This window comes from Jaculus jaculus, chromosome 5, assembly GCF_020740685.1.
Source record: "Jaculus jaculus isolate mJacJac1 chromosome 5, mJacJac1.mat.Y.cur, whole genome shotgun sequence".
NCBI lineage: Eukaryota > Metazoa > Chordata > Mammalia > Rodentia > Dipodidae > Jaculus > Jaculus jaculus.
Window position 1 is genome coordinate 43,320,023 of NC_059106.1, and position 21,803 is coordinate 43,341,825.

Genomic DNA, 21,803 nt, shown 5'->3' on the forward strand with positions numbered 1-21,803 from the left:
CCTCAATTAAAAAAAAAATCTCTGTTTCTAGTCAATCCTATTTCAACATAATACACTGTTTCCCAGAATCCTAAGGTTTACTTGTCTCTGCTGTGAATATATTCCTTCTACAAGGTCACCACAGTCCAATGTATGATGGAAGAAAAGGAGCCAGGATGAATATAAAAGATGAAAAATCTTGAGCAGATGACTGAGAGAACAGAAACATGAGACAAGAGAGTTTACTGAGTCTTACACGGAACAACTGTCTACTCTTCTGGGCTCCACGCCTCCCTTGACAAGTAAACCAGGCCTTCATTCTATTCCGTTCCCACAGCCCAGGCATAAAAGGATGCAATGGTCCTGTGGTCCTTACCTCCAGGTCTGTAGACAACGTCATCCTCTGTGATGTAGGATGTTATCTCACCAGTGTCCGTCCTTTCGTAGCGAGACTTCTTTTTCGGCGGCTTCTTCTTGCTCTTCTTGGTGGCCTCCTCGGCGGCGGTGCTGTGCTCATTGTCCTCCTCTTCACTGTGATCACTCTCCGCGTAGTTTTTAGCTCCTCCTTCCAAGGTGCAGCTCCTGCGAGGCCTGGCACTCTCACTCTCTCTTGCTTTGTCCCTCTTCTCTCTCTCCCGGTCACGGTCCCGGTCCTTCTCTTTCTCTTTGTCCTTGTCTTTGTCAGCGGTCATGATTCGCCACGTGCCTTCTTCTGTCCTCTCACGGCTAGGCCTCCGTGAAAGGTAGACAGTGAGCCTGGGCTTCAGTCTTCTGAATTTCTCACTCAATTCCAGGGAAAATCCAACCACTCCAACAACCCCAACGTTTCAAAAATGCTAGGGTTGGGGAAAGAAACAGGGAAAAATCAGTTTTACCTTAATATTTCCATCCCAAAGTAATGTTTTTTAAGAAAATCCACTCATTCACAATTTAGATATAAAAGCACCTCATGGGCCACAGGGTGGGTTACAGTGGCATAGCCCTTCCACATGCATTCAGGACCTGACTAGTTAATGATTTGGAGTTTGACAGAATTCGAATAACTTTAAGTTGGGCGTGGTGGCGCATGCCTTTATTCCCAGCACTTGGGAGGCAGAGGTAGGAGGATTACTGTGAGTGCGAGGCCACTCTGAGACTACATAGTGAACTCCAGGTTAGCCTGGGCTACAGGGACAGGAAAAAAACTGTCTCAGGAATCTTAGGATATGGCTCAGCTTGCCTAGCCTGCATGAAGCACTGAGCTCGATCCCCGGCACCACATAAAACAGGGCTGGGTGGTATATGCCTATAATCCCAACATTTGAGAGGTGGGGACAAGAGAACGAGTTCCAGGCCATGCCTACATAGCAAGTGGAGACCAACCTGAGCTACATGAGATTCTGTCTTAACTGTGCTTCATGCATACAAGCTGTTTTATCTCTTCTACAGAAAAGACAAAACACACCCCAGTGGACAACACATAATGGGAGAGAAAATTAACTTCAACATTGGAGAAATGACTTAGCATATAAGGCACTTGCCTGTAAAGCCAAACAACCCAGGTTTGATTCCCCAGGACCCAGATGCAATAAACAAAATTAAAATAAATTAAATTAAAAATTATAAAAAAGAAAAGGCAAAATACACCCCGGTGACATCACATAATGGAAGAAATTGTACAAAATTAACTTCAATGCACATAATTTTTTAAATTTTTGTTTTATTTTGTTTTTCAAGCTAGAGTCTTACTCTACTCCAGGGTGATGTGGAGTTCACTATGTAGTCTCAGGGTGGCCTCAAACTCAAAGTGACCCTCCAACCTCTGCCTTCTAAGTGCTGGGTCAAAAGGTGTGCGCCACCACACCAGGCCAAATGTTTTTGCTGTTGTTGTTGTTGTTTAATTTGAGAGAGAGGCAAATAGAGAGAGAATGGCGTGCAAGAGCCTCTAACCACTGCAAACTCCAGACATATGCACCACTTTGCACACCTGGCTTATGTGAGTCCTAAGGAATTAAAACTGGGTCCTGTGGCCTTGTAGACAAGTGCCTTAACTGATAATGCATCTCTCCAGTCCAACACATAAATTTAAAGAAGGAAGAACTTGTAGTACAAATTATTTCCCCCATATCTTCTAAAGAGCTGGCTCTGTCTCCAAATTAATTTCCAACATTCCTTGCAAGAATATAGTATCTGGCTGGGCAAAGTGGTGCACGCCTTTAATCCCAGCACTCAGGAGGCAGAGGAAGGAGGATTGCCATGAGTTCAAGGCCACCCTGAGACCACATAGTAAATTCCAGGTCAGCCTGGGCTAGAGTGAAACCCTACCTCGAAAAAAACAAACAAACAAACAAAAAATGTGTGTGTATATGCAGAGAGAGAGAGAGAATCTGACTGTTTCAAAAGCAAGAGTCTTTACCTTTAGTTTTACCTTATACATCTCAGTGTACTATTCTAGTTATGTTCCAAGATTTATTAACTCTGTCTTGACAAAACAATCCACTTCCAGAAGCAACGTTCTGGCTTTCAGAACTGAATCAGGTGGCTTTTACACTCATGAAGATTTCCACTATGACTAGCTCCCTAATAAACTCCTACAGAACTAAACCCAACAAGAAAAATCTCAAGATTTTTGGAGTCTACAATTTAAGGTGTGAATCCTAATTCCAAGCCAACACAATTCTTATTTAAAAAAAAAAAAAGATTATACATGGAAAAAGAAACTTCTATTTAGATATCAGTTTGGCAATCCTTATGATGAAGAACTTTTCTCATCTTCTGTTAGCATCTCCAGTATTTCAAATCATTTATTTATCAATTTTGACTAAATAGTGTCTAGGTGACAGATGTTCAGAACAAAAATACAATGAGGGAAGAACTTAAAATCCTTGCCCTCAGTACTCAGTTACAACAAAAAGAGGCAACTGATTAATCTGACAACCATCTGTCTCCCATGCTACAAGGGCCAGATAAGAAACAACATATGCAAACAAACAAAGATTGGTCCTGGTTATTCAGCCAATAACAGATAAATCAGTTTGCAATTATAGCCTCAGAGGCAGAGAAAATTCTATTTGGTCATGACAAAATCATAAAAATTATCACATTCCCTACAAAGTCCATAGATCAAACATGAAAAGACCTCTTCATAAGCATGCCAGATATCGTTAGGAATTTGGAGAAGTAATAAAATGTTAGCAGCCATTTTGGGGAAATGACTTAAGAAGGAGCAATTACGTGAGTGTATGTAAAAGGTCAAAAGGCTGAAACATACATACAGCACGAACCTGGATACTTCTTACCACATAGGAAATATATTTTTAGATAGAATTTCAGTCCTTAAGCATATTTCAAGAAAAGGAAAAAAGGTTTTAGAATCTCTAAAGTTTTGCATAGATGAATCATCTGTGAAGCAGAGTAATGAATTCCAAAGTCCCAATAGGTTACTGGTGTTAGCAACTGAAAATACACAAAGAGGTCTGTGTATGACTTTCTCCAGCAGGCTTATATTGGGCATGAATAAGCCAATACTAAAAGAAAGAAAACTATCAGCTAACACAGTTGTTGAAGCATTCCTCTTTGACAATAAACCTTATCAAGGTCTACTGCAGATCAACAAACAGGATCTTAGGCTAGAAACCTCCTCTTGGTTGCCATTTAATACAGAAATACTGCATACAAAAAGAGATCATTTTCCCAGTTAATAAGAACTGCTCTACATAACTGGGTTTTTAAAAAAAAAATGATCTTTCAGAACTGAGAGAGTGGGAAAAATCCAAATTATATATTCACAACTCAGTTCAAAATTATATAGTTTCTACTGACAAAGAAAGTAGAGCTGTTTTTGCCAAGAGTAAGCAAACCCTATGAAACATTAGAGAAGACATCAACAACGTCTGTGTTTGAGTATGCATACACATGACAGAATTACAAAAATCTCTGAAACAGTAGTAATAAAAAGTAGTTCAGCAGGGACGTGTACTGCCCCTTTAAATATAACATACTAATCATAATTTTTCTGTATCTCAGTATTTAGTGACCTGTTAGGTCATGATGGGCTCCCAAGATAGAATCACCAAATACAGCAAAATGGTGACAGAGGCAAAAGGGAGTAGATTATCCACATTCCTCAAGAAACCCCCAGTCATTATCCCCTCCTTGTCTAACAGTGCCCCAGGTCATAGTTTCATGACCCCTTATCTCCTAAATTGTGGTATCACACCCTAGCTATTTTTTGTTTATTTTTATTTATTAATTTGAGAGCAACAGACAGAGAGAATGGGCATATCATGGCCTCCAGCCACTGCAAACTAACTTCAGATGCATGCGCCACATTGTGCATCTATCTGGCTTACATGGGTACTGGGAATCAAGCCTCGAACCGGGGGTCCTTAGGCTTCACAGGCAAGGGCTTAACAGCTAAGCCATCTCTCCAGCCCCACATCCTAGCTATTTTAAATGGTTAATATAATGATCTCCCCTGAAGGAACTTTTTTATTCAATTTAACAGAGTATTTTTTTTCCTCCCTCACCTTCCCCCAACTAAAAAAGTCCTATAATGCCCACTACCTGCAAACTCAGGTTGGCTGTGCTCATCTCATGAGTTAGCCTTGCCAGCTCATGCTTTTCCTGAATAAAAGCTTTCATCTTTGCTTCAGAGTGGTCTGCTTGGTCTTGGTCACTCCCAAACCTAGAAAGATCTGAACAGCTAAGTGCTTGTCCGTGAAGCCTAAGGACACAGGTTTGAGGCTTGATTCCCCAGGACCCATGTAAGCCAGATGCACAAGGTGGTGTATGCATCTGGAGTTCATTTGGGGGCTGGAGGCCCTGGCACACCCATTCATCCTCCCTCCCTCCCTCCCTCCCTCCCCCCCCCCTCTCTCTCTTCTGTTTGTCTGTCATTCTCAAATAAATAAATAAATATAGCGCTGGAGAGATGGCTTAGCAGTTCTGTGAAGTCTTAAAGACCTCAGTTCAAGGCTTGATTCCCCAGTACCCACATAAGACAGATGCATAAGGTGGCACATGCATCTGGAGTTCATTTGCAGTGACTGGAAGCCCTGATGTGCCCATTCCCCCCCGCCACACACACACCTCTTTCTCTGTCTGTCGTTCTCAAATAAACAAAATAAGAAAACAAAAAGAAGGACCCAACAGTAGAGAGATGGCTTAGCAGTTAAGGCGCTTGCCTGCGAAGCCTAAGAATGCATGTTTGAATTTCCAGATTCCACATAAGCCAGACACAAAATGATGCCGACATGGAATGTCGTACATGCACTACAAGGGATCTGGAGTTTGTTTACAGGGACTGAAAGGCCCTGGCATGCCCATCCTCTTCCCCCCATCTCTCTGTGTCTCTCAAAAATAATTTAAAATAAATAAAATAAAAAAATTTTTGAAAAAGAAAAGAAGGACCCAAAGCCAAGCATGGTGGTACATGCCTTTAACCCCAACACTCAGAAGGCAGAGAGGTAGGAGGATCTCTGAGTTTAAGCCTGAGACTATACAGTGCATTCCACTGTGCTATAGTGTGATACCTTGAGGAAAAACAAAAACAGAAAAAGAAAAGAATGACCCAGAGAGTAACCAGATGGCACTAAGAAGAGATGTCACCACATCCGCCTGCAAATAATCTTCACATTAAACAAAAAAGAGCCTTTATGACAACTTGAGGCTCACGATGCAGGTCCCTCATTTGATTCTTTCCACAGCTCAATAAGCTGAAACAGACAGAAGTTGTCATCCTCACTTCACAGACTACAAAGCTGAGAAGAGATTGGTTTCACAAGGCCACACAGCCAATGATTGCAAAGGCAGGATCTGAAGCAGCTATAACAAGGCAAAATCCTGACTGACCTGATTAGGACCTGCTGCTTTCTGCACTGTCAGGCTTCTAACTCTCCACAGGAACCCATTCCTCCAACACGGCTCCAGGCTGCTAATGCACACAGCTTTAGGAAACACATACTCTGCTTTCCCTCTCCAAAAATGCATAAAAACATTTCAAAACACATTTTTCCAGTCAAAATGCCACAAATACTTAAAATGTGTTAAATCAACTGCTCAAGCAGAAAACAGTGTAGCAAACAGTTTAAAAACCAGGTCTGTCTGGGCTAGAGGTACCTCATTAAAAAAAAAAAAAAAAAAAGGATATTTCAAGGAGAAATTCAATGGATACTGGAAGTTGCAATTAAACAGGGTAAGAAAAAGACCTGAGGTGGCTTAAATGATACCATGAGAGAGGGAGCCACTAAGACACAGGAAGGAAGGCAATGAAAGAAGAGCCAGCAAGGCACACTCAAGATACTAAAGACCAGACAACGTGGGCTGGAGGGGCTTAGCAGTTAAGGCGTTTGCCTGCAAAGCTAAAGGACCCAGGTTTGATTACCCGGGACCCACATAAGCCAGATGCACAAGGTGGAGCAAGCATCTGGAGTTTGTCTACAATGGCTGGAGGCCCTGGAGCATCCATTCTTATTCTCTCTCCCTTCCCCTCCTTTTCGCTGAGAAAGACAGAAAGAAAGACAGACAGAAAGACAGACAGACAGACAGAACGAACGAACGAAAGGAAGGACAGACCGACCGACCGACCGACCAGACCAAGAAAGTAGCATGATAAGAGGGAAAGAACTGGAGAGGAGTTCCAAGAGAGGTGAAAAGCTAACAGCTGGGTTCTTTCAGATCCCAGAGTACTTGTGAGCTTTATAAGGACTTTGGCTTTCATTTAAGTAACATGAATTGACAAATGTAGGAAATCTAGCAAAGAAATAAAAAATCTGCCTTTAATCCCAAAATTTGGGAGGCAGAGGTAGGAGGATCACTGTGAGTTTGAGGCCAGCTGAGACTACATAGTGAATTCCAGGTCAGCCTGGGCTAGAGCAAGACCCTATCTCGAAAAATAAGGGGAGGGGGAAACAAAGGAAGAAAAAGGAGAGGGGAAGGAAAAGAAAAAGAGCTGTGTGTGATGGCACACACCTTTAATCCTAGCACTTGGGAGGCACAGGTAGGAGAATCACTATGAGTTCAAGGCTAGCCTCAAACTACACAGTGAATTCCAGGTTAGCCTGGGCTACAGTAAGCCCTACTTCAGGGTGGGGCAGAAAAAGAAAAAGAAAGAAAACCAAAGCACAAAGAAAATTGACAACATTTACTTACATAAGGTCACTAGATACAGAAGAAGACCTTGAAGAGATACAGGCTGGCTGCACAAAGACTGGAGAGGGAAGGGAGGAGGCATAATCCATAGTCCACAGTAGCTGGGATAGCCAAGATGGCAGTCTATCTGTCTGTCTGTCCTAGTTATAGAATCCAAAGTATTATGCAAGCCACACAAACATTCTACCTGTGAGATACATCTGCAACCCTCTTATCATTTTTTGAGATAAACTGCCCAGGCCAACAACCCTGAACTCACTCAGATAGAACCTGAGGTTTTCTTCCTCTTGACTCACCTTAAGGAGTAGCTGTCCTGGCTGTTTTTTGAGGTGGGTCTCACTCTAGCCCAGGTTGACCTGGAATTCACTATGTCTTCTCAGGGTAGCCTCGAACTCACGGTGACCCTCCTACCTCTGCCTCCCTGAGTGCTAGGATTAAAGGCGTGCACCACCACACCTGGGCCTGGGTATATATTTTTAATAATTAATTAAACAGGAAGTGCTGACAAACTAGCAAGTGAGAAAATAAAGTCAAAAATAAGGATAAGAGAGCCAGGTGTGGTGGTGCACGCCTTTAATCCCAGCACTCGGGAGGCAGAGGGTAGGAAGATTACCGAGAGTTGAGGCCACCCTGAGACTGCGTACTTAATTCCAAGTCAGCCTGGACCAGAGTGAGACCCTACCTCGAAAAACCAAAAAAAAAAAAAAAAAGTAATAATAATAATGATAAGAGCCAGGCGTGGAAGCACATGCCTTTAAACCAAGCACTTGGGAGGCAGAGGTAGGAGGATCATTGTGAGTTTGAGGCCAGCCTGGGCAAGAGCAAGACCCTACCTTGAACACCCCACCCCACCAAAAAAAAAAAAAAAAAAAAAAAGAAAGAAAAACTTAATTCCTCTTTAGTATTTCCTGGTTGCTGAGAAAATTTTTTAATATATTCTATTTATTTATTTATTTGAGAGAAAGAGGCAGAGAGAGACAGAGGAAGAGAATGGACGTGTCAGGGCCTCCAGCTACTTCAAACAAACTCCAGATGCATGTGCCCCTTTGTTCAACTGGCTTATGTGGGTCCTAGAAAATCTAACGGGGATCCTTTGGCTTTACATGCAAATGCCTTAACCGCTAAGCCATCTTTCCAGCCTAGCCGGTTACTGACAAAAGTTTATCTTAATCAAAACAAGGTTAAGGGCTGGAGAGACGGCTCAGTGGTTAAGTGCTTGCCTGTGAAGCCTAAGGACCCCGGTTCGAGGCTCGGTTCCCCAGGTCCCACGTTAGCCAGATGCACAATGGAGCGCACGCGCCTGGAGTTCATTTGCAGTGGCTGGAGGCCCTGGCGCGCCCATTCTCTATCTCTCTATGTGCCTCTTTCCCTCCCTCCCTCCCTCCCTCCCTGCCCCCCCTGTCGCTCTCAAATAAATAAAAAAAATAAAAATAAAATAAAATTTACAAAAAAACAAGGTTAAGGCCTTCAATAGCCAGTGACACAGACTAACTACTTTTTATTACTTCAACCTCTACAAATATTACTTCATCTCTTCAAAATGAAGCATCCACACACCTTGTATTTCTTCTCAGAACCAGTTCCAACGAAGTACCAGAATTTCAGTCATACTCAATTTAAGAAAATCACTCTGTCACAACTTAAGCTGCTCTAGGAGGCTTGGCCTCAGGACCAAGGTCTCCACACTGCCCTGTGCCTAGGTAAGCCTTGGGCCAATCACTTTACCTATCTGAAGTCACAGATGCATTGCTTTAAAATGATAACTCCAGAGGACAGCTACTAAGAACAAAATATGCCATATATAAATATACTTGGAGACTGCACAGTGCTTCACAGATATAATCTCTGAACATATACTTACTTCAGTCATGACTTACTATTTGCTTCAGCAGAACACCCAACAGCATTACTATACATAAAACTTGTCACCAAAACAGGATTCCTATCATATTACATGATTAAGAATTACATGCGAAGAAAAAAATCAAAAATATTTTCTCATGGATCATATAAAATTCACTTATCAAAGAAAATTTGCCCCTCCCTCTCAGCTTTTGTTCCCTGAGTTCTAATCATTTCAGTTATTCAGACCAGACTCTGGCAACTGACATCCACACAAAATGCACTCAGTGAAAACTTGCTCCTATTTTTCAAATGCCAAACCACACAAAAGGCATTTTGCTCAGCTATTGTCATTTACTAAAACCCTTCTGAGTATTTCTCTAATTTATTCAGCACTCCATTTTGCCCATTTCAAGGCATTATCTTCTCTCACACAACTTTTTTTTCGAACTTTTCTCTGTGATTACAAAAAAGAAACAAAAGGGGGGGGGGCTATGGAGATGGCTCATTAAGGCACTTGCCTGGATAGCCTAAAGACCTAGGCTCAATTCCCCGGTGCGCAAGTAAAGCAAGATGCACAAAGTGGCACATGAATCTGGAGTTCATTTGCAGGGTCTGGAGGCCCTTACGCATCCAATCTCTCTGTCTGTCATCTATCTCTTTGTGCTTGCAAATAAATAAATAGAAAAGGACTGGAGAGATGGCTCAGAGATTAGACACTTGCTTGCATTGCCTGATGGTCCTAGTTCAATTCCCCTGTGCCCATATAAAGCCAGATGCACAAAGCAGCTCATACATCTGGAGACTCTCTATATATATATAAATAAATGAATAAAAATTTAAATGAAACTGCAATTTTTCCTCAGATGACCAGTCAATATCTCATGACCCACCATGACATGGAAAGGGCAGTTTATTGAGCTATAATTAATGTCTCCTAAAGTTGATCATTTAAAATATACAATTCCATGTTCAACACTTATTTTCAAAGATAAGTCAGTCCTGGCTATCCCTTTTTTTTTCCCTCGAGGAAGGATCTCACTCTAGACCAGGCTGACCTGGAATTCACTATGTAGTGAATTCACTATGTAGGGTGGCTTCAAACTCATAGCAATCCTCCTACCTCTGCCTCCCTAGTGAGTGCTAGGATTAAAGGCAAGCACCACCATGCCCAGCTCCCTTCTTCTTTTTACCTTCATCTCTTTTCCTACTGCTTCCACCCCTCCATCTTTCTACAGGGCCCTAGCGGCCTCAAGATAATATTCCAGTTCCTGAAACCCTCCTGCTGTGAATATTCTGTCCCTCTCTGTAGCCTAACTTCTACTCACTCACAGACTTGTGTCACTTCTCCACTAACAAAAAGTCCACGAAGATAAAGATGTCTATCCCATCATATTCCATCAAACAAACCCCAAAAAAGCAAATGTTCCTGGGCTAGAGAGATGGCTTAGTGGTTAAGTGCCTGCCTGTGAAGCCTAAAGACCCCAGTGTGAGGCTTGATTCCCTAGGACCCACATTAGCCAGATGCACAAGGGGGCACATGCATCTGGAGTTCATTTGCAGTGGCTGGAGGCCCTAGCACACCCATTCTCCCTCCCTCCCTCCCTCCCTCTCTCTCTCCCTCTTTCCCTCCTGATCTCTCTCATATAAATTAAAAAAAAATTTTTTTAAGTAAATGTTTCTTGTCTCCAAACCACTACACAGTTTTCCTCCTTGTTTTTGTTTGACCTTGCAGCATTAAGTAAAGGGCGTCTTGCTTACACCTTCTAGGAAGTAAGTCTCTTTTCCTTTACATTCCTGTCATGGTTTTCTCCTGACCTAATGCTCCTCTGCCTCATGTCTGAACCAGCCAGAACAGGAGATCTGGCAGTGTCTGTCTTGGCCCTCTTCTATAAAATATATTTTTTTAATTTACTTATTTGAGAGAGGGAGGGAAGGAGAGAGGGGCAGATATATACAGAGAATGGGTGTGCCGGGACCTCCAGCTACTGCAAATGAACTACAGATGCATGTGCTGGGATTAAAGGCGCGAGCCACCACGCCCGGCTTAGCTTTCTTCTTCTTGTCTCAAAAGTACTTCCTACACTTAACTAAACCTAGGAGATACTATGGCTCCAGATCGGCCCCTCTTCTAGATGGTCTTTCCAAGACCGATGTTCATGCCCAATGTTGTGCAAGCCAGTATCTTTAATGCCTCTTCAATACTTATGTTCTGTCACCAACAAATCCTATTAGTGTACCTTATAAATTTCTCTCAACTCATCTCTTTCTGAATACCTTCAAATCTAAAGCCTTCATTTAAGCATGGCTTTCCTAGACCTCTTCATGTGGCTTGGTTAATTTCCTCAAACCGAGACCTTCAAGCCTCCCTTCTTGATGCTGTAGCAAGGGCACATGCATCTGGAGTTCGTTTGCAGTGTCTAGAGATCCTGGGACACCCATTCTTATAATCTCCCTCTCTCTCTCCTGCCTCTTTCTCCTTCTCTTAAATAAAGTGTTTTTAAAAGGTTGGTAACATTATGTTAGTCCCTACCTTCAATACTTCAGTGACTTCCCACTTAAAATATATACTTGGTCTTTCTCCAGATGACCACTCTCCTGCCCTCTCAGCCCACCTACACTATGCTTCCTAGGGCCTCTGAGCACAAACCCTTGCCTATCCAAACTCCTACAGTCCCTGGTCCGGCACCCCTCTCCCAGCAACCCACCGCAACCCCCCCCCACTTGTTCCCCAGAGTCCACTGCACATATTCTTCCTGCTGGTTGCCATGCTCCTGGCCTAGCCTCAGTACCTCTGCTCCACCTCCTACCTCTGCCTCCCGCATGCTAGGATTAAAGGCATGCATCACTGCACCAGCTTTGATTAGACTTTTATTTATTCCATAAATAACTGAAGTGGTACTTGGGCTGGCTCATAAACTGAGTAGGAAAGTAAGAAGCAACAAGAAGGAGAAAAACATTTCAGATAGGAGGAACTTTATTTTTTTTTTTAATTTTTATTTATTTATTTGAGGGCGACAGACACAGAGAGAAAGACAGATAGAGGGAGAGGGAGAGAGAATGGGCACGCCAGGGCCTCCAGCCTCTGCAAACTAACTCCAGACGCGTGCGCCCCCTTGTGCATCTGGCTAACGTGGGACCTGGGGAACCGAGCCTCGAACTGGGGTCCTTAGGCTTAACAGGCAAGCGCTTAACCACTAAGCCATCTATCCAGCCCAGGAACTTAACTTTAAAAAGTGACCAATTAAAGCCCGTTATGGTGGTGCACTCGGGAGGCACAGGCAGGAGGATCACTGTGAGTTCGAGGCCACCCTAAGACTCCACAGTGAATTCCAGGTCATCCTGAGCTAGAGTAAGACCCTACCTCAAAAAAAAAAAAAAAGGTAAAAGGCCGGGTGTGGTGGCGGACAACATTAATCCCAGCACTCGGGAGGCAGAGGTAAGAAGATCACCATGAGTTCGAGGCCACCCTGAGACTCCATAGTGAATTACAGGTCAGCCTAGGCTAGAGTGAGAACCTACCTCGGAAACACACACACACACACACACACACACACACACACACACACAAAAGTAGACAATTAGAGCTGGACATGGTGTGCAAACCTTTAATCTCAGCAGAAATAGGAGCATCACTGTGCATTCCAGGGCAGCCTGGGACTACAGAGAGAGTTCCAGGTCAGCCTATACTAGAGTGAGACCCTACCTTAAAAAACTAAAACTAGCCAATTAAATACCTATCCTTAATGGCAGCCATGGGATGAGGGGAGGGAGAGGAACAGAAGGAAATATATTTTAACAGAGAGGGCAGAACACAAAATGAAAGCTCCTAAAGTAATACAGCAAATACAGTACTCACTGGACAGTTACTATGCATCAAAGACGTGACACATTTTCACCGCACCAAGGCTAACAGTATGATTTATCACCCACACTGAAACACAGCTGACAGTGAGGAGACACAATGAGAAATTCTACAGGAAAAACATAAGCAGACCAAATGAAACCACACAATCTTGATACACTGTATAATTCAGTAGGCGTTGTTTGGGACATGTTACCACTGCAAAAGCAAGGAGAGTGGAGATGTGGCTCAACAGGTAAAGTGCACACAGAAGGTCCCAGGTTTAACTCCTAGCATCTGGAGTTCATTTGCAGGGGCTGGAGGCCCTTATGCATCCAATCTCTCTGTTTCTCAACTACCTCTTTGTGCTTGCAAATAAATAAATAGAAAAGGACTGGAGAGATGGCTCAGAGGTTAAGACACTTGCTTGCATTGCCTGATGGTCTGAGTTCAATTCCCCTGTGCCCATATAAAGCCAGATGTACAAAGCAGCTCATACATCAACTGGACACATGCCTAAAGTCTAACACTAGAGAGGTGAAGTCACAAGGATCAGAAGTTCAAGGACAACCTGAGATAGGAGGTTGAGTAGGAAAGAAGCAACCTCAGAGACCCACCAGAAAGGGATTTCTGTGGATTACTAAACAGATCAAGTTGACATCACCTTAATTATCACAGAGGGCAAAAAGTTGACTAAACTACACAGCTAATGGTCATTAGAGCTAGTGTATGGACCAAAATCTGCCATGTAACTATTTAACCACTGGGGTAAAATCTCCAGCTCCCAGAGCCCATCTCTTAACCACAGGCTCTCCTGCCTCAAAGTATGACCCCTTAAAAGACGAATTATCCAGCACAGTAAGCAAAGAAAACATGGTGCTGCTGCTGCAGACTATTAAGATGAAAACAACATTTGGGAAACAGGCATCATTGCTGACAGACGCTACTTCCCTTCCAAAGTTGTTTCATTCTGAACAGATCCAGTTTCTGTAAGCCTAAATGAGAAACCAAAGCACCTCAGGTTCCTCTGCCTTTGCCATTTCTGTGTTCTCTGTGTCCTTTCCATGAGCAGCCTGCTTGTGGCCCTTTCCTCCCAGAGAGGCAGCTACAGCCAGTAGGCAACAGGGGAAGGCTACAGCTGGGCGACTTGCTTTCAAAGAGAAATCAATTTTCTTTTCCTGTTCCCTTTCCTATCAGCATGCCTAGGAAAGAAAATGTAATGACTTTTGCTCTGGAGAAGGAAATGTCACTCTAACACTTGTATTCACTACATAAGAAATAAGGAGTTCTCTTCAACAGCAACATGCGGAGGAGGATTCTTCAAAACATGCCAGAAAATCACATAAGACGCTGCAAGGTGACACTGGAGGATAGAGTCAGCAGGTCTGTACTGTCAGAAGACAGTCAATGTTTTCACCTGAAAGCAATGTAGTACTAAGAGCAGCTTTCCCACTGAGCAAACCCAACCATAGGAGCAAAGGAGTTAAGGACTTCTTGCATAATTTTCTTCATGGGTGTTTTGTGTCTACAGACACAATCTGTTTACTAATGGTATGGGAGATAGGAGTCAAATCAGACAGCAGCCTTTGTGGAATCAGGGCAGGCACATAAAGCAATAGCCCTCACTTTCACCCAAGGTGGGTCAGTGCTCAATGGCACTTCCTTTTGAGGTTCTGGAGAAAGACCAAGAACTAAATAGGGAGGCTAACAAGACACATAACCAAAAGACATAATAACAAAACTTCAGGACCACGGAAGAGAAGAGAGAAACCTTAGGTAACAATTAATATACCAATTAAAATTAAGTAATAAATGTCTTTATATATTTATAATTTGAAACATGAATATCCAAAGATAAGATGTCCTAGGAAATTACCAATAAAAAACTGAAAATCCTAACATGGATATATTGGCTTATGTCTATAATTTCAACACTCAGGAGGCTGAGGTAAGAGGACTATCAAGTTCAAGCCATCCATGGGATAATAAGATTTTGTTCTCAAGTGCCCCTTCCCACTTCCATCCCCACCCCCAAAAAGTAAAAATCCTGTCTTTAAAGAAAAGGGCTGGAGAGATGGCTTAGCGGTTAAGCGCTTGCCTGTGAAGCTTAAGGACTCCAAGGTTCGAGGCTCCATTCCCCAGGACCCACGTTAGCCAGATGAACAATGGGGCACATGCATCTGGAGTTCGTTTGCAGTGGCTGAAGGCCCTGGCGTGCCCATTCTCTCTATCTATCTGCCTCTTTCTCTCTGTCACTCTCAAATAAATAAACAGAAGATTTTTTTTTTAAAAAGAACATACAAATTGGCCAGGGGTGCAGCTCAGTTGTAGTGCACTTGCTTAGAACACACATGGCCCTGGATTCAACTTCAAGAGTGGGAGGTAGGAGAGATGTATCACAGGGAGATCCCTAGGGAAACCCCACAAACTATTTCCAAAGGAATTACTTTCCTATACTTCTTTAAAATTTTTATTTCTTTAAGAGAAATAAGAGACAGACACAGGAGGCAGAGTTAGGAGGACTGCAGTGATTTCAAAGCCACCTGAGAATACATAGTGAATTTGATTTCTGCCTGAGTGAGACCTTGAAAGGGGAGGGGAGGGGAGAGGAGGGGAGGGGAGGGGAGGGGAGGTAGGAGGGGAGGGAAAAAGGAGAAAAAGAAAGAGAAAAAGAGGAAGGGAGGGAGGGAGGAAAGGAGGGAGAGGAGTCAGACAGAGAAAGATAATGAGTGTGCCAAGGCCTCTAGATACTGCAAAAGAACTTCAGAACACCACCTTGTACATCTGGCTTATGTGGGTCCTGGGGAATTGGACCTGGATCCTTTGGGTTTGCAGGCAAATGCTTTAACGGCTTAGCCATCTCTCCAGCCCTTTGTAAAATATTATTTGTTGATTGATTTATTTGAAAAAATATTGCATTTATTTGAGAGGGAGGGAAAGAGGAAGGGAAGTAGAGAGTGGGTCAGCAGGGCCTCTAGCCACTACAAAGGAACTCCAGATAAATTTGCTACCTTGTGGCATATGTGGGTGCTGGGGAATTGAACCTGGGTCCTTTGCCAGCAAGTGCCTTAACCACTAAGCCATCTCAAGCCCACTTTCCTATACTTTAAAAAACATATATTTATTTATTTGCAAACACACACGGGGGGGGGGGGCTGGGGAGAGGGAGAGAACATGAATATGGGTGTGCCACGGCTTCTAGCCACTGAAAACAAACTCCAGATGCATGTGCCACTTTGTGCAGCCGGCTTTACATGGGTACTAGAGAATCAAACCCAGGTCGTTAGGTTTTGCAGGCAAGTGCCTTAACAGCTAAGCCATCTCTTCAGACCAACATGTTTTAACGGTTTTTTGGAGAGGGGGTGGTTGAGGTAGGATCTAGCTCTAGCTGGAATTTCTAAACTTTTAAATGTGAAGCCTGCCCATTACACAAAGAATTTTGTTATCTTGTACATTGCCTATATTTGTGTCATTTCTATCCAGACAAGAAAACTTCCCACTCACTGGAAGCAAAAGCTTCTCACCTGTTGTGCTTTCAACAACTATCAGGTAAGTCTTTGCTGTGGGAACTGTACTATGTACAGGATGCCCTCAGGCTACAACCCTGTAGATTCTGTCTGTACACCCAATGCTCCAATCAGCATTACCCAACAAGGAGAGGACAAAATCAGTCAGATATTGCCAGACAGCCTCTGGCAGGCAAACTTGTCCACAGCTGAGTCTCTCTGCGTTAAACAAGTTGAGTACTACAGATATTCCAAGGGCTTAAACACCTGTGCAGTATGGCTCAAAATTATGCCTGACTGATATGGAACCCATAGAACTAACACCATGACTTCCTAGTCTCATTACCTGGGGGAGGGAAATGAGCAGACCAGCACCATTACAAACATTAAAATGCCCTTTGTTTGAGATGAACTGCCAGAAACCCCACTGCACAGATGTTAGGAAAACAGAAGCAAACACCTGAGAATCCTGGTGTTCACCAGAAGGCCTGAAGATTTTTCAGACAGCATCTCACTCCTCTGTTGACCTGCTCTGTTCTGATCTGCTCGTGGGGCCAGGAGGAAGCCTCTGCTATCGCATAACACAACAGAACACCAAGTGAACAACAACCAAGGAAAGAATTCCTAAATTCACTTCCCCACAGAACAATAGTAAACAGAAAGCCATGAATATAAAAAAATTAATATAAAAACCAGCCACAGTCCATCAAAATAGGAGAGGGTTGGAGAGATGGCTCAGTGGTTAAGGTGTTTGCCTGAAGAGCCAAAAGATCCAGGTTCCATTTCCCTCTGCCCACATAAAGCCAGATGCACAAGGTGATACATGTTTCTAGAGTGTGACTGCAGTGGCTAGAGGCCCTGGCATGACCATTCATTCATTCTCTCCCTCCCTTCCTCTCACACCTTTAATCCCAGCACTTGGAAAGCAGGAGGAGGAGGAGCCCTTTGAGTTCCAAGGCTAGCCTGAGATGACATAGTGAATTCTAGGTTATCCTAGGCTACAGTGAGACTCTACTTCAAAAAATAGTAATAATAAATAAACGTTTTTAAAAATCAAAAAGAGTACGGCATGGTGGCGCACACCTTTAATCCCAGTACTCAGGAAGCAGTGGTAGGAGGATCACCCTGAGTTAGTTCAAGGCCCCCTTTGAACTATATAGTGAGTTCCAGGTCAGCCTGGGCTAGAGTGAGACCTTACATTGAAAAACAAAAACAAATGGCACATAAGCTCTTAGCATTGGATAAAATGAAGTAACAGTGTGACTTTTATACTTAATACAATTAGACTTCACACATATAAAAACCAAAAGCATTTAAAATGCACATCTAATCCATGGAGACAAATTATATCAAGAAAAAACAGCGAATCATAAAACTCACTGGAACAGTCCTTTTAAACACTTATAGAATCTTCAAGTCTTAGATAAACAGGAAAAGAAGGCCCAACCAAAAGCAGAGGTGTGAGCCAAAACTCAACTTGCAATTTTCTATGTCTGAGTCACTCTAATGGGTGGAATTTACTTTAGGTTGACCATAGTTATTGACCCTGCCATCTTTATTAACCCTGTGTCATTCCAAATAGAAAAGCAGAAAAGCCATGAGAACTATTCAATTCCAGGTGCCAATTATAAAATGAACAGGAAGAAGAAGGGAAAATCCTAGAACTTGGGCCACAACACTTCAATGTTGTGGCTGTAGTACATGCCATGAAATAATATTAATCTCTAAGAGCAGATTTTCTGCCAATGCCTCTGTTATTTCAGTCAGTTCTGTCCAAGAAGCTCTAGATCATGGATGTCAGCCATGCATAATCTCTAACCTCACAGACCCTCCCATCTAGTGAGGAGGAACACATAATGAAGTACTGTTACAGGTAGTATTACAATTGGGGATAAATGGCATGGAGAAAAATAAAGCTAGGGGCTTCCCTACAAAGCATTAAGGCCCAGGTGCAACTCTCCAGGTCCCACATGGGCCAGATGCACAAAGTGGCACAAGTGTCTGGAGTTCGTCTTCAGTGGCTAGAGGACCTGGTGTGCCCATATTCTCTCTCCCCCACTCTCTGTCTCTAATATAAATAAATAAAAATAAATTAATTAATTAAAAAGGGAAAGTAAAGCTAGATACAATGTACACAAGGCCAATTATTTATTTTTGTTAGTGATGCAAGGCAGTCACAAACAAGGGGTCATTTGACGTAAGGGAACTAACAGTGAAGGGGATTAACATCCTGTGAAGAAAGTCCCTAGGCAGGAGCATCCTAACAATGGCAAAAGGTCACACTGGCTGAAACACTGAGTATTTATAGAAAGACAAGACAAGACAAGACGAACAGATGGGAAAGAAAGAAGGGAAGAAGGAAGGGGGAAGGGGGAAGGGGGAAGGGGGAAGGGGGAAGGGGGAAGGGGGAAGGGGAAAGGGGAAAGGAGAAAGGGGAAAGGGGAAAGGGGAAAGGGGAAAGGGGAAAGGGGAAAGGGGAAAGGGGAAAGGGGAAAGGGGAAAGGGGAAAGGGGAAAGGGGAAAGGGGAAAGGGGAAAGGGGAAAGGGGAAAGGGGAAAGGGGAAAGGGGAAAGGAAAGGAAAAACATGGGAGATGAAGAGACAGCTGAGCAGCACCTGATAGAGTAATAATCTTAGTTACATCTCATCAGACTCCTACAACTCCTACAGGGTTAGGAAACTTACTTCAGGCAAAACAGAACTAGTGAAAGTGCTAAGTGGTGGTCAAGATTTTGGATACATTTTGCAAACAAGGCCATGAGACTCCATCTGAGTGGATATGCTGGGAAACAAGAGAAAGGTCAAGGAAAACACTAAGGATTAGGACTCCTGAAAGAGGAAGTCTCACTGACCTATTCAAGAAAGACAAAGAAACAAGAGATTCGATTTGGAACATATTGGGTTTGTGAGGTCTGGCAGAAATATGGCACTGGTCTAGAGGTCAGAAGGCTCTAGTCTAGATATAAATTTATAGGTTCAAAGAATGCAAATAGCATCAATAACATGAGACTGGATGGTATCAAAACAAATTACCAGGAATGAAACAGTCAAGGTAGAAAATAATACACTGGAACAAACAAAAATATTCTGAGCAGGCCAAATAAGTTTGTAAATTATGTTAAAGTTGTAATGACAGGGTGATGGAAAGACTGTGTTAGAACCTTGCTTGGATCTGACATGGAAACAATACACCATTCCATTCACAGAGAAACCTCTACATACAACATCCTATGGACAAATTCCACATTAATGATGGGAGCCAAATGTTGCAGTTAATGAAATCCAGGCAGCTCCGGGCATGGCTGGTTTCCACTACAGGAAATAGTGGGAATGCCTCTCCCTGTTGTTTCTCAAGAAAATATACCAGCTGTCCAAATGAAAACTGTTGCCAAACTAGAAAAATGGGGGGGGGGGGGGGGTTGAATGACTCTCACCTTGCAAGTTAACGAAATGGCATCATTGATTTTAAAAACAGCTTTCTTAACTGACATTTTGAGCACCTGACTAAAAAATTAAGGTCCCCATGAATACAGAAAAAGAAAGTATCTGGTAAGCATACAAATTCAAAATTTCAACTCCAGAAAAAAATAATGGAATAGGTTCACTAGTGATGTGTAACTTGGTGTTGCAACTGAAAATGAAAGAATTGAGTCAAATAGAGCAGCCTTTATGTATGATTCAGGAAAGCTATGTAAATGCTTAAATGGGTTAAATATCTACACAATAGGGGCTGGAGAGATGGCTGAAAGTTTAAGGCACTTGCCAATAAAACCAAGGATGCTGGGCGTAGTAGTGCATGCCTTTAATCCCAGCATTCAGGAGGCAGAGGATCACGGTGAGTTCAAGGCCACCCTGAGACTAGTGAATTCAAGGTCAGCCTGAGTCAGAGGGAGACCCTACCTCAACCCCCACCAAAAAACAAAACAAAAAAAAAGTCCAATGGAGCTGAGTTCAATTCCCCAGTACCCACATAAAGCACAAAGTGGTGCATACACCTGGAGTTCACTTGCAGTGGCTAGATGCTCTGGTGCACCCATACACACACAGTTTCTCCCCCTCCCTCCCTCCTTCCCTCTGCCAGGCCACATGCCTTTAATCCCTTAAGAGGCACAGGTAAGAGGATCTCTGTGAGTTTGAGCACCTACCTTTAAAAAAAAAAAAAAAAAAAACTCTGAAAGTAGCTGTGCATGATGGCACACACTTATAATCCTAGTACTTAGAAATTTTGCTACATATTAAGTTAGAGGCCAGTGTGGCTATAAGAGACCCAGTCTCTCTCTAACACACACACACACACACACCTCTCCACCCACATAGACAGGATCATATCTATGAATGGTAACTGTGGTGGCAATGAGCTAGAATGAAGGAGGCAGAAACTGCATTTCTTCCACAAAAAAAGTCACCTGTTGGCTGACTTAATACCACACAGCTATTATTTTCTAAACTTTAATCTCATATAGTGTAAGATTAAAAATTGGCTATAGCAGGTTGGAGGGATGGCTTAGTGGTCAAGGTGTTTGCCTGCAAAGCCAAAGAACCCAAGTTCAATTCCCCAGGACCCATGTTAGGCAGATGCACAAGGGGGTGCATGTGTCTGGAGTTCATTAGCAGTGGCTGGAAGCCCTGGCACACCCATTCATATTCATTCTCTCTCTCCCAAATAAATAAAATTAAAATGTTTTTAAAAGCTATGGCCAGGTGTGGTGGTGCACCCCTTTAATCCCAGCACTCCGGAGGCAGAGGAAGGAGGAGGCAGAGGAAGGAGGATCGCTGTGAGTTCAAGGCCAGCCAGGGACTCCATAGTGAATTCCAAGTCAGCCTGGGCTACAGTGAGACCCTACCTTGAAAAACCAAAAAGTCAGCTATAGCAATGGGCAGGTATTAAATATGACCTGGATCCCAAGTGTTCAAAGCTAAGTTCCCTTGACCAACTTCCTCAATTTTGTTGTCAAGAGAAAATAAACCCAGGAGCAAACACTCATTCCATACTCCACAACCACAAAAATAGCAGATGCTCAGTTTGTGGCCCAATGTAAATGTGTGCTGAAGAGCTCTAGGCAATGGTGACCTTTAAGAGCACCCGGAAAATGAAAGCAACCCTCCAAAACATACATCCCCAAAGGAATTCAAAATGCAACAGGAGGGCTGAGAGGTAAATAGAGCACAGGGTCGCAACAGCATTCTCAAAAAATTCTCTCTCACATATCTGCAAACAGGAACTTCTTTGGAAAAGCATTCAGTAGAAAACTGCCACTTTCAATTAAAGTTAATCTGATCAAGCCCCAGAGACCTGGGGAAATGCACAGATCTTTTCCTTCTCTACTCTCATCCCTGCTTTACCTTGCAAATTCCAAACTGACTAACAACATGACTAACCACCTAAAGACTTGTTTTCAGCAAGTAGTAATTTAAGATATTTTTAATATATATTTATTTAATTTATTTTTTATTTATTTGGTGGGGTTAATAATTTATTTATGAGAGAGGCCAAGAAAGAGA

General features: G+C 42.9%; 1 protein-coding gene across 4 annotated transcripts in view; it reads right to left on the bottom strand.

Moving 5' to 3' along the window:
* Positions 1-21,803, bottom strand: part of Rere (arginine-glutamic acid dipeptide repeats) — a 315,974-nt gene that overhangs the window by 273,990 nt on the left and 20,181 nt on the right. For all 4 annotated transcript variants that reach the window (XM_045148710.1, XM_045148711.1, XM_045148709.1 and 1 more), the window contains exon 2: positions 356-815. In XM_045148710.1, the coding sequence (XP_045004645.1) occupies positions 356-671 (316 nt within the window). In that variant the 5' untranslated portion in view covers positions 672-815. The remainder of the gene's footprint in view (positions 1-355; positions 816-21,803) is intronic.